The following is a 13021-nucleotide window of genomic DNA, read 5'->3' as shown; positions in this document are numbered from 1 at the left end:
TTGTGGAAAGCAAGCTGCTCACAGGGTTTGCAGTTCTACTTAAACTGTTCCATACTTGAGGCAGAGGACTTTTATCAATTAACAAAATTTTTGGTTGAAATATTTTAAAAATAAATAGTACAGTAGTAATTTTCCTGTGTTGCAAGTATGCAAAAATAAAGAGTAAGTTGCTACCTTTGCCTCCTCATTGAAACTTGAGAGGCAAACACTGATTTTAGTCAGTGGCTCTTTAGTCAATATTGCTACAAGGTGTATTTCAAATTGAGCTAGCTTTCTGCTTCTGCACTTGCATGATACACTGTCTCTCTGTACCTTTCTGTTGAATTGAAAATGCTCATGTTAAGCAGATAAACAGTCCACAGAGGGAAGTATGTGTTTATAAAATGGACCTCAAATAATATTTTTTTAAATCTTTTTCTTCTTACCTTTGATGTAGTCTATTTTGTCAGTCATGAAAGCTAGTTGTGTATAAAGTGCCTTTTTTCAGCTCTTCATAACCAAAGTTTATGTGGCAACCACAATTATCAGGAGGCCTAAGACATATTACACAATGCTGGAACGTTAGTGGAACAACATGTGGTCACTTAAAAGTAATTTTATTGCTTATACTTAGTGTCTAGTATTTAATTCAGGCAACATGAACAGCCCCCCGATTCGTTGGCTGGCCAGACTGATAGGAAGATGTGCTGTGTTCTGATGAGTTTGCATTCCACAAAGGCAGACAGCAAGTGAGGGACAGAAACATGAGCTGTGAAGGGCTGCAGCCATCATCTGTGTGCTACTGGCAAATATTTGGGGGTGTACCACTCTTCTGAAGAAACGTGTTTAAGCAAGCTAGTGGTACAGTAAATGCAATGTAGTTGTCACAATGTACAATAAAACTCCATTGCCTTCTAGAGTTTGCTTATTCCTTTCCATCTCACAACCCCAACCCTGAAAGACAATAAATTGTCTGCTACTGCATAGAAGGTGTTGGCTTTGTTGAACTTGGAATGGGTCAGAGGAGATTAAATTATGCCATTTAAAGTTGGGCCAAAGATCATTAATATTTTGCTATCTTAGAGTAAGTTTCTCTTCAAAGGAAGAGAATGTAGGAACTAGTGGAGTGTAGGCTAGTAAGAAAGCATGTTCTTCTTTCACTTGCATTACTGCACTCACTCATTGTGGCTAAATACACACTCGGGAGCTTTTCCTCATGGATAGAGTGTGGTTTGAGACCAGGAGTTGTCAAGTCCTAAGCTTGTTGTTTTCTTGTTTGGTTGGTTTTTTTTTTTTAATTTTGTAAAATAACTTTTTCCTAAGGGAAGCACCATAAAACTGTCCCCGAGTCAGATGGTGCAGTTTCTCAGTTCAGGTTCATTTGCTGATGAAATTGTTCTGCTTTCAGACAGAAGTGGTTCAATAATGGTTTTGATAACTCTGAAGTAGTGATCCTGAGGAATATCACACTTAGAAATAAAGGCTGCTGCATGATCAGGCAGTCATCTGGTGGAGAGGGCTCATGTAGAGGAAGATGTTAGCCTGAAGTGCTCCTTTGTTGCATCATGGCCTTCATTCTTTGTCGCTAATTGGGATTATTGGGATTTGGTTTGGGTTTTTTTTCTTGTTTTTTATGTCTGGTAATGGGGTTGTTTGAGCAGGCTGATAGAGTTTGGCAGATATTTGTCTGAAAGTCAGACAAACAAAATCGCTGTGGACAGTGAATCAGCCTGTTCTCTGCTGTGGGATTCAGAGGCACATCCAGTTCCTTCCTATGCGCTGCAGTTGCAGTACTGCTCATCTCAGGTGGGAATGGCTTGTGCTCATCCTGCACCTGTAAGGTTTGTAGAGCAGCAGAGCATGGCATTGTGTTTGGGAATGAAGGTTTAGGGTTTGGGCAATAGGTTGGAGTCTGCCCTACTACCCAACCTCATCATTCTGTAGACTCTGCGGTGCTGGTGGTCCAGGGGGATCCAGGCTTCTACTGGGGATGCCAGGGGTTAGTCAACACTTACTGTGAACCAGGAAGAAGAAGTTGAGTTCTTACAGGCTTGTCTGTGGATTGGTTTTGAACCAGTTTTCAGTTTTCATTTTCACTGCTAGCATTCAGTGTGAGTGTTTAGCGCGAACCAGAGGAAAATACATGGAGGAAAAATGTGCCAGGGAATGGAGGGGTGAATGCCATGAAGCTTGTAGTAAACTGTATAATCTGGCTTAGGATTGCTTTGTAAAATCAAAACTGGTGTATGTAGAAACAAGCACATGTGGGGGAATATTGTGCTTTGAGGAATTAGTTAAACTTATCATATAAAATAGTTACCTAAAGGAAAATATTTTTGAAAACCAGTCGGAAGCGTGTTCATTCCTTTTCCCTTATTACAAAATTAACTGCAAAGATAAGGAAACCAGGAAGTACTGAACCGTGATCACCTATTACAAATAAGTGTTGTATTTAATGTGATTTCAAGCATGGGTACAGAAATAGATGCCATTTCTAGAAGCAAATGCAGTTTTTGTCTGTCACTTCTATTGTGTTCACTAACAGGCATGTTCTTGGAAAGATAATGCTGAAGTGGAAAGTTTAAGGAGCCAGTCCTCCCTTTCTTAGAAATGTCTCCAGAGGGAATAATGTCAAATATTAGTCCTCAGCCATTAATTCTTGGTAAAGGTGCAAAATAATTTCTGTCTGTAAGGTCAAGAGGGGTAAGATAATTAGACTGCAGAATAGGCCAGTGCCTTGCACCATCCTGTCATCTTTCTTGCACTGCTATGTATTATTGCTACAAATAATATGGGTGGTTGTTTTGGGTTTTCTTTCCCACTTCTGTATTGAAGATGGTTTTGTTACTGTCTGGGGTTCTCATTTAGAAGGGCAGACTCTTGCTAAATGTGGGTTTGTTTTGGGATTTTTTGAAGGCTTAGGTGGAGCAAAAGGTAAATTAGCTCTTTGTGGTTTGTGGGTTTTTTAATTACTCTCTGTTCACTGATACAATGTTGCACACAGGATACATTAGAGAAAAAATGTTAGTTGTAATTAAACTATGATTCCTACCCAGTTAGAAATTTACAACATACAATTATATTGAAAGTAACTGTTACCTGTTAGATATTGGAAAAGTGGCATAGCTTTATCTTTAGATACTGTTTTTCAGTACAATGCTTGCACAGTTACAAAAAAAAAATAATCCTATAGCATGGGAGTTGTTCTAATCTGGAATTGTAAATACTGTGTCTCTCTCTTTTCTGTAGTATTTGTATAGAAGTAATCGAAAAGACAATATATTTATTGATCCAATATACCAGACGTTTGAACAGGAATTAAATAAAATCCTTCGAAGCTGGCAACCAAGCATACTTCCAGATGGTAATTTCCTTTTGTATGTTTTTCATCTTTTAATAGTTATGTATTCTTAAGTGTGCATATATATGTATATGCATGTATGTATGTATGTTATGCATTGCAATAGTAGTTGATGAAGAATTACACAGATGTCTTCTAAGATTTAATTTAAAACTGTAGCTGTTTTTATTTGTCTTGTTTCTGGGTAATCCATGCTACGAGAGTTGTTTTTGCCACTGACTGTTAAAATTGACTATCCATTTTTAGGAGAGAAAGTTAAATAAAGCCCTTTGACCTGTAGTTTTTACCTGAGCTGAACTTACTTTTTACCCCATTTCTTTCCCAGCTGGAAGAAGGCAGGCAGGCACTGCACTATATATAGGTTGGGCTAACAAGTGATGTATTTTAGAATTTCTCACCTGGATTAGGACTCTTTGCTGGGAGTCTTCTGCTCAGAAAGATAATCAGTTCATGGAGAAAGCAAATTTTTCCCAGCAGACCAGTGGTGATGCTGAGCTGCAGAATCAACTGTTCTTCAGTCTTTTTCACAATCCTCTCGAGAGTGAGGGCTTGTCCTTGCCAGACTCTTTGCTTTCTCTTCTCAATATTGGCTTCTCTCAGTACAGCCCAGAGAGCCTCCATATCCTTCCTGTATCCTGTTATGGTCCAGGACTGCTTTCCAAGTGAGATATCCTTTAGCAATAAGAAGAAGGTACAATGTTTGGCAGCCTTAAAAAGAATATGCCTTTTATGATGGAATTAAGGTTACTCCACTGAACATTAATTTCTGTGAAATAGCATGAGAGAGCTGCATGTCAGCAATGCTCTTGTAACTAAACAGAAATGTGTTCTCTCTGAAACTGCCTGTACTGGTATTTCCCATTGACTCTCACAGTGAGTGTCTTTAACAGGTGGGTTTGGGGAGCGTGGACATGTAAATAAGTAAGTTTATCAGTGGTTTCTGTCATGACCATTTTGTTATATTTCACAGTAAAAAAAAAAGTGATTGTTTTGTTTTGTTTTGTTGCACCTTGACAATTCATGGGCTAACCCACTGTAATTTCTCTACTGTTCTTTTTTTCCAAGGATCAATATTCTCTCGAGTTGAAGAAGATTACCTTTGGAGGATTAAGCAGCTAGGATCACATTCACCTGTTGCTCTTTTGAATACTCTGTTCTACTTCAACACTAAATATTTTGGCCTGAAAACAGTGGAGCAGCACTTAAGACTTTCTTTTGGCACTGTTTTTAGACAGTGGAAGAAAAACCCTCTAACAATGGAAAGCAAAGCTTGTCTTCGATATCAAGTGTCTTCCCTGTGCAGAGCGGATAATGAAGGTACTATGGCAGTTCAAAATTAGTATTGCAGGAGCATCCACATGGCACTGGTGAGGGACACCTGGGCACCTGGCCAAGAGCCAGAGCTCTGCCTTTGCATACAAAGTCTAGCAGCTCTCAGCTCCCAGAACTTTAATTGGAGTGTGTGGTCCATGGGGACTGTAGGGTGTCTGAGTTAATTTGAGCCCACTTGTCTCCATGTGAAATGCTGTGACTTTGCCGTGGCTGGCATTTCCAGTTTGCAGATTTGCACAGTTCTGGTGTCAGCCTTGTGATATTTGGTGGGTTGCTTATAGGAATTTTACTGAAAAATGTAAAATAATTTCAGGTTACAGCTTAGATGTTGTTGATTTTTTTCTTAAAGATAAAATTGCTACTGGAAAAAGAAAACATGAAGATGATGTGCCAGTATTTGAACAAATTGAAAACACATCTGATCCAGCCAGATGCCCTGTGAAAATGTTTGAGTGCTATCTGTCTAAAAGGTAAGTGTGATACAGGATAATACAGACAGGGTCTGGAGTAAACCAGGTCCAGAAAGGAACCGTTCTGATGTAACATGAAATGTGCTCAAGCAAAGGGAATGAACTGAAATCTTCTGAAAAATACCTGAATAAAAGTATTGAAAGCTCCAGTTCAGTATCTGGACAAGATGTGCATAAAGTGTGGGAGCAGTGGAGTACTTCAGTGTTAATTATCAAGGGCTCCATCTGGGAATGACAATACAATTCAGTTTTCTTACCTGGGAATACCAAGTATCTCTGCAGAGAATTGCCAACAAGGGATCTGGTGGGTTTTGCTGGAGGTTTTGTTTGTGAGGTCGCCATCTCTTCACTAAAAATTGGATTAAGACAATGGACTTGCTTCATTATAAGTTACCAGGCATCTGAAATGGAGATGCTTTTGAGGTACCCAGTGTGGAAGCATGTTTAAAATATTTCGTAGTAGGAAAACTACTACTGGTGGTAACTCAGTATTTAGAAATAGCTTGTTTCCTTCCAATCTCCACAAGTAATTGTGCAGGAAGAAAGGAAGCAGAAATTATGACATTAAAAAAAAGCTTAGGCAACTCTTAAAAAAATTAATTTACTAGCTAAGAGCTTTGGAAGCTTGAAAACAAGATTTCTTGGAAAGTACATTTCCTTAATTGTAACAGCTGTTCAAGTGACTGATTTTAATGCAGATTTTATGTAACACTAAGGGAAATGTGGGCAAGTGATACCAAAGAAATAAAATAACCTGGTATATACAGCACAATAAATTAGGCATGAGACTCCATGTGTGTTAGGAAATGGCATCTTGGTCTTAAAGGTGCAGAAAGAGTTCACACACAGCATCAGCAGAAGCATGAGCATGTGATATTACAGAGAAACAAGTGAAGAGTAGCTTATAGTCTGATAATGCAACCACCTGTTTTTCATAAACTCAGTTGATCCTGGTTGTTGCAGCGAGATTTCGCCTTTACTTTCTTTACTTTCATGAATTGGAAAGAATTTGTCATTAAAAAGTCAATGTTGGATTTTTGGACTGAGTTACACAGTCACTGCGGGAGAGACCATGTAATTTTTTTTTTTCTTTAGGAGGAACATCTCTTCTTTGAGAAAAAGAGTGCTCTTAAACCCATTTGGAGCATCAGTTAGGATGTGGTTTCAAGCCATGCTGTCCTGCAGATGCTGGTCACCATTGTTAACTAAAGCAGCAGACTGTTTCTCCTCATTCTAATTTTGTTGAAATAATTTTAGTGGAATACTTAACACTGTAAAAATATTTGTAAAATTTTAGGTAATGCCAGATGTTTGAAATGTACTTGGCAACTAGTGGACAGCTGTAGCTGAAATTTCAGGATATTTTCATTCACAGCTATGAAACACTATTACTGTCTCATTATAGTCTCAAACTGCACATGAGGGGTTTAGGTTGAACATTAGGGAAGAATTTCTCCACGATATAGGGTGATTAGACATTGGAATGGGCTGCCCATGGAGGTGGTGGAGTAACCATCCTATAAGGAAAGACTGGACTTGGCACTCAGTGCCATGGTCTGGTTGACATGGGAGTGTCGGGCCACAGATTGGACTTGATGATCCCAGAAGTCTTTTCCAACCTAATTGATTCCATGATTCTGTGATTGATTAGTCCTATAAAAATACTGTTGTTTCAAGAAAGTAGGGAGGAGATTAAAATACTTAAATTATTAGACTATTTTAAACAACCATATTTTACTTCTTATCTGGCCCTTAATCTGATTTACATGAGAGGAAAACATTCCAACCATCATTCCAGCAGGTGAAGAGCAACACCTGAAAGCTTATCAACCAATTCTGGAAGGCGAGCTGGTAAAAATCCTTATTTTTACTGAAGAAACATGAAATAAGGTTGACTCCTGAAGGCTGCAATATTTGTGAAGGGGGGAGCTTGAATGATTACTTGCTCATCCAGAATTGAAAATTCTCTTCTAAGACTTGCCTAAATGGGTGAACTGCTAGAATTTCCTGAAAGGAGTCTTCTCTAGTGTCTTAGAGGATGTTTCTGAGCTGCATATAACTCCTTAATATAGTGGGTAAGGAGTTATGGGATTAAGTTTGTAACAACCAACCTTTTAAATAAAGTAGGAGGAGGAAGGATTTTAGCTGCTTAGATTTCTGTGCATCTCAGAGCTACCATCCTTGACTTTTCAAGTCTACAGGCTCTACATTCAGAGGTATCTCCATCAGCCAACAATTGTGTGAGCAATTACTGATTTAATTGGTGTTATAATTAGTGTTGGGCGTCTTTGCAAGTCATGGAAAGCACTTTCTGGTTTAGCAAGACCTGGATCTGCAGGTGTTTGAGCAATCTGTTGAAACTGCTGACATACAGTTTTGTCCTATGAGGCTGTGCTTCTAAGCCCCTGTGTTTTCCTCCTTGCAGCCCACAGAATCTGAATCAGAGGACAGACATGTTCTACCTGCAGCCGGATTGCTCTGTGTCTGCGGAGAGCCCCATCTGGTACACTGCCACTTCACTGGACCGCAACACTTTGGAAAATATGCTTGTACGGGTTCTTTTAGTAAAAGATATTTATGATAAAGACAATTATGAACTGGATGAAGACATAGATTAAAACAAACTTCCAAAAACTGTCAAGGCAACAAACAGCATTAGATATAGTCATGCTGCTAGACCTTTACTATGGAAAACATTTCAAGTTTACCCTTTGTTTTATGAGTTTTGTAGCAGTGTGTACCCTCACCCGGGTATTACCATGTAAATAGTTTGTGAGTGAAAGTCTCCATTATCCTGCGTAGTGGTTTTAGGATACATAACAAACACATTTCAGATTCTTTTTTTATTATTTATTTGATTAGGTATGTTTGTAACTTTTTACATTGCAAAATATGAATGAGAATGTGCCATGTGTAATTTTTTTTTCCCCTTGTAGTAAAATACATCCATGTTGCACAACTCTGCTGTTGGAAGCTCCTTTGGAGGAGGCTCTTTTAATGGCTTCTTAAACCGGATGCTTGTGTATGGGTAGCACTACTAAAGTTTAGAACTTGCTGTGTCTTTCAGAATTTTTAAATGAATTGTAAACTAATAGGTTTTTTACTTTTTAGTTACTGAAGCCTTATAAGGTTATGTAGAGAGATTCCATCTTATGTACCAAAAATAGACAAAAGAGAATGCTGTCAATATTGGTGTACTGTAATGTGAATCTATTCTGGTGAAAACATTTTTTTGTTGCCCTTATTAAAAACTAGTGTCCTTTCGTTACTTGTGACTCTCTCTCAATTGCCCCTACAAATAAAATATATATGTAAAAATAAATGAATATAAGCTTAGAGCATGTGGTCATCAAGACATGTATTTTGTAAAAAAGAAAACTAAAACCAAAAGCCCATCAAAAAGAAAGTGAAAAAAAAAGGAAAAGGAAAAAAGAGATGTCTGATGACAATGCTGTATAATCCTTTTTTCATCTTTACTTTTTCAATCATAAATGCCAGTACCTCATATTAATATAAATTTGTCCTTTTAAGCCTTATAGAAAGGGATTCTGTGCCATATTACATGAAGTAATATGGTATGCTAAATTTTTAACTTCCGTTTGTCTTTGCATTGCTGTATTTCAATACAGTCAATACTTGACTATGGGTGGGAAGATTCTTTAACTAATGCCTCCGTTGAAAAGCCATATGAGATGTGAAGTTGCAACAAGTTGAAAGATAATTTTTCTTGAAGAAAAATTCTTTCATTTGCTCTAAGTCCTTTCCTTGTGCTTACTTTACTTAAGTAATCTGATTTCCAGACACATGTTTAACTGCTAAAACTAAAGTTTTATTTCCTGCTCTTATTTAAATGATGAAAACAATAAGGTGGTTCAAGCAATGGTTTTGCTATTGTACTGAAAAAAATGTAGTAGAATATTCTACTATAAAGTACTCATAAGCTTAAGTCTCTCCGAAATGGCATTAATTATCTGTTGAGAGGAATCATCTACTAAAGTAGACATTTTCTATGTATATATATTACCACCTGAGGATTTATTTCTTGCAAGGGCTGCATGGCTTGTTCATTTTTCTTAGCTTAAAAGAATGCACATAAGGATGCATCTTTCTATATAGATAAATAAAGCTTCAGTTGCTTTGTTTTGTTAAACAAGTTTATTTAAATTTCTGCTATTCTGGCGTGTCTGTGAGTATGTATTGATTTTAGATATACCACTATTTCAAATGGAGATGGAAATGTACCTGTTTAATTTTTCATTTCTTTTTGGTGGCATTAGCCTTCCTGTGAAATCAAGAAATACAACACAGCACCAGTGAGTAGATCACCAACAGCTTCAATGCACCTTTCCCTTTGTGAGTGAATATTTAAAAACTTAGTTCATTAACACTTGTTTTTTTCAAGCAGCAGCTATAGAATATGCCCATTATACATAAAAGGGATGAAATCAGGAATTGTAGTCATTGTTTTGTTTTGGTCTCTCCAGCTTTTTTAACACCTAGTTTGACCATAAGTTAAATTTACATATGGGGATCATTACTAATTACCTGCGAAAAATGAAATTTGAAATATTTTGTTCAAACGTAACTTTTAAGTGTTTTGATAAATAGCAGTAAGGATCACTTGCAGCCCCTTGTCTATAGTTCAGACTTCAGGGACTTCAGCAGAGGCTTCAATTGTTCCCTGATGATAAGAGTGTTTAATCACGAACACACATTTGTAAAACTGCAAACCTTTAATGTGAAACCGAAAGTTAAGTATATGTGTTGAGTGTTTTGTCTTAAGCAAGAGTTTTAAATTCTTGGTCTCAACATCAGATTACAGCTATTTCTTAAATAGTAAGGTCCGTCTTTAGTATGGCATGTTCAACAATCTGTAGGCATTTTCAGCACCAGAAAGAAATAATGCTTCTTAAATTTTATCAGAACCCACATTATAGTTGTAAATTCTTTCAATTTTCTACCCAAAATTCATCTACCATCAGTAAAAATATACAAGTTGGGTTTTGAAATAGACATTTTTACATACAGATCCATGTTGGAAATACAAAGATGGTTGTCAAGAAAATAACTTGCTCCAGAAGATGGAGCTATTCCATCATCAGCAATAATGTTTTTCGAGTGGTTCATGTGTTCAGATTGAACGTTGTAAACTGCAGAGATATTGCAGTCAAGTCTGCATCATGGTTCAATGTATGCATTTTATTCCTAAATTTGAATGGTGATGCAAAATGCAATAAAATACCTTAGTTCTGAAAAAAATAAAGATATGCAATTTTATAATAATTAGGAGTTCAGGGCAAATCATTTGGGTTGTTTTTTTTTTCCTTTGGCAGAACGGTCAGCAGCTGGAGTAGAATAAAGTTGAAGTCAAGGAATTATATGCTGTGCAGGACAAAATATGATGCTTGGTTCTACACAGGCACACAGCTTTCAGGTAGTGAGGTGTCAAAGAAACCTGCCCTCACTTTCCCCCTTAAGAGGGTGTGTAGTGGCACCCTGGCTGTTGAGGGCATTCCTGTGAGCTCTGGCAGAGTTTACCTGAGAAATGTAGTGTGGGGACTACACCGCTCTGTCCACACACAGCCCTGCACTCCAGTCCTGGTGAGGTTTTCTGAACTTCTCCAGTCGTCCCAACACGTGCTCTGCATCTCCTTGCTGTCAGATCAAGTTTTGAACAATTCCCAGGTGAAGTAGTGGCCTTAATACACTAAGAAAGTTAGCAGGAGTAAGAGAATTACACAGAGAATACAGTTCAGTGTGAGAAAGTGAAAAATTCATGCAGTTTTCAGAAAATAAATTTACTTTGTTGCTCATCTTTTTTTATCTGTGACTGTGTTTGGTCAATGAGAATAATGCAGCTTTTTGTAATTAGGGAACTAAGCATAAATTACAACAGTTGATTTTTATTGAACAAAAGATTGTGGTTTTGAAATAATTTCAATGTGTACAATATTAATTACCTTTAAAGTGCTCACAGTGGGACTCTACAGTGCAGTAAACTTTGTTTTCTTAGTATCTCTGACTGTCCCATGAGAAGCTGTATAAATCAGTGGGGCAAAGAGAAGAGGTAGTCTATAAACATTCCAGTCTCACAAGGAGGTGGTGTGTGAGATGGAAGAGAAAAAGGCACGAGTAGTGGTAGGAACTCATCCCATACCCATTTTTGCTGACCTTTTTTATTATATAGGAGGAGTTTTTTCTGTTCTACTTTCCCATTTTGTTACTGTTAGGAGCGGCAGTTAACTTTTTTCATTTCCATTTTTTTAAAACACGTTTCCGTTCATTGCACTCATGTTGTGCATTATATAATACACGTTATGTGCAGGACTGAGTGTGTTGCAGAGTAAGGGGAGTGGGAGTTTAGGTTACTGAGATGTAAGAGGATGTTTGGCCATCATAAGTGAAACGTGTCTCTGGATTATGATGCCAAAGGTTAATGATGTTTTGGAAGCATTGACATTTGAGCTACCTTTTGTTTAGGGTTAGAACTAAAGCATAGGGTTTGTGTATCTCGTGAGGGTTGTGAGTGTGGCCTGCTGTCCCCAGGGGCTCAGTTATGTGTGGCAATTTCCCATTTATCAAGTGAGAAATAAAGCTTTCCTCTGGCAGCTTTTGAATTTGAAGTGTTGGAACCCAAAAGCCTCAGCACATGAGCCACAGCACTTGGGACCAGCATGTGATGGGGCACATGCTTTGTAACTCAGGCTGGTGTTTGTGTCTGACACAGGACAGAAAAGATTGACCATGTCCACTTTGAACAACTAGCAGAGTTTAAAAGGTGCATGTTTGGTGTGTACTTTCTGGTGAGGCCTTCTGAGCTTCTGACACCTGTTACAACTTCCCATGTAGCCTCGCTCAAAGCTTTTCAGCCAACAATTCCTGTACTTGTGGTGGATGTGGAAGAGGTTTAAAGGGTTTAAAAGGGTTTAGTCTGACGAATTTTATTTTCAGGAAATTGGTGTGTTGGTGTTTCCAAATACATATATCTGAAAAATTGTTTCCTCACCCAAGAACTGGTTATCTTTATGGAATAAAGCTACTGATACAGCAGTCATGCATGGCACATTTGCAAGTGCATAATTTGAGTAGGGCAGGATGCAGTTAACTCTCTGTGTTGTGTCCCAAGTACTGGTGAGGTGTACTACAGCACTTCTGATTGTTTCGTAACATGTTTTTCTATCTTCAGTGTCCTTCCCCCCACCATCCTGCTTTATTTGTGGTTGCCGTTTTGTTTTGTTTTGTTTTGCTTGGTATGTGAAATTAAAAGAAGAAAATCTTTGAAGATAACAGTTCTTGGAAAAATCCTTCAAGGACAGCATCAGCCATTTCCTCTGTTGCTGGCAGGAGAATGTGAGAGGTGGCTACTGGCAAGGAGCCATAAGGTAGCCCTTTTTTTGTCATAGCTAGGAAGAGCTATGGCATGAGTGCCTGGACTCTGCTGCTCCCCTCATGAAGCATGGTTTTACCCAGGCAAACAAGTGTCAGTGCCAGTCTTGGAAACACTTCTGAGCAGAGCAATTTCTACAGATGTTCACAAAAAGCAAATAGAAAATGAGAAGATCAAACTCAACCTTGGTTTCTTACTCAACTTCTTCGAATTCCAGCTATGTGAGTATGAATGAGACATGAACGTGATCTGAGTTTTTCTTTCTCTGAAATGTGGCATTTCCTGGAGAAGGTGGCGTGTGGCTCTTGGTGAGGGCCATTTCTGGCTGCCACCCCGCCTTGGGGCAGGGGACAATGCTGCTGCTTTCCTTCCTGATGTGAGAGCTGAAAGCTTCCTAGAACTGTAGAAGTGCTCAAAGCATTAATGGGTTGAGTCATGTACAATGTGCTTAGGTACTTGAGAGTACCTACTCTTATTTTGTTTTTATACAAA

General features: G+C 38.1%; 1 protein-coding gene across 7 annotated transcripts in view; it reads left to right on the top strand.

Annotated features, from left to right (window-relative positions):
• The window catches only part of ZMYM2 (zinc finger MYM-type containing 2), a 92198-nt gene extending 79631 nt beyond the window's left edge, over window positions 1–12567 (top strand). For all 7 annotated transcript variants that reach the window (XM_083854709.1, XM_083854707.1, XM_083854708.1 and 4 more), the window contains 4 exons: window positions 3229–3343; window positions 4406–4657; window positions 5022–5142; window positions 7568–12567. In XM_083854709.1, the coding sequence (XP_083710835.1) occupies window positions 3229–3343; window positions 4406–4657; window positions 5022–5142; window positions 7568–7760 (681 nt within the window). In that variant the 3' untranslated portion in view covers window positions 7761–12567. The remainder of the gene's footprint in view (window positions 1–3228; window positions 3344–4405; window positions 4658–5021; window positions 5143–7567) is intronic.
• Window positions 12568–13021: the final 454 nt, after the last annotated feature.

Source organism: Zosterops lateralis, assembly GCF_965231275.1.
Source record: "Zosterops lateralis genome assembly, chromosome: 2".
Classification (NCBI taxonomy): domain Eukaryota; kingdom Metazoa; phylum Chordata; class Aves; order Passeriformes; family Zosteropidae; genus Zosterops; species Zosterops lateralis.
Note: the sequence above shows the minus strand (reverse complement) of the source record. Positions and strands in the feature narration are given on the sequence as shown.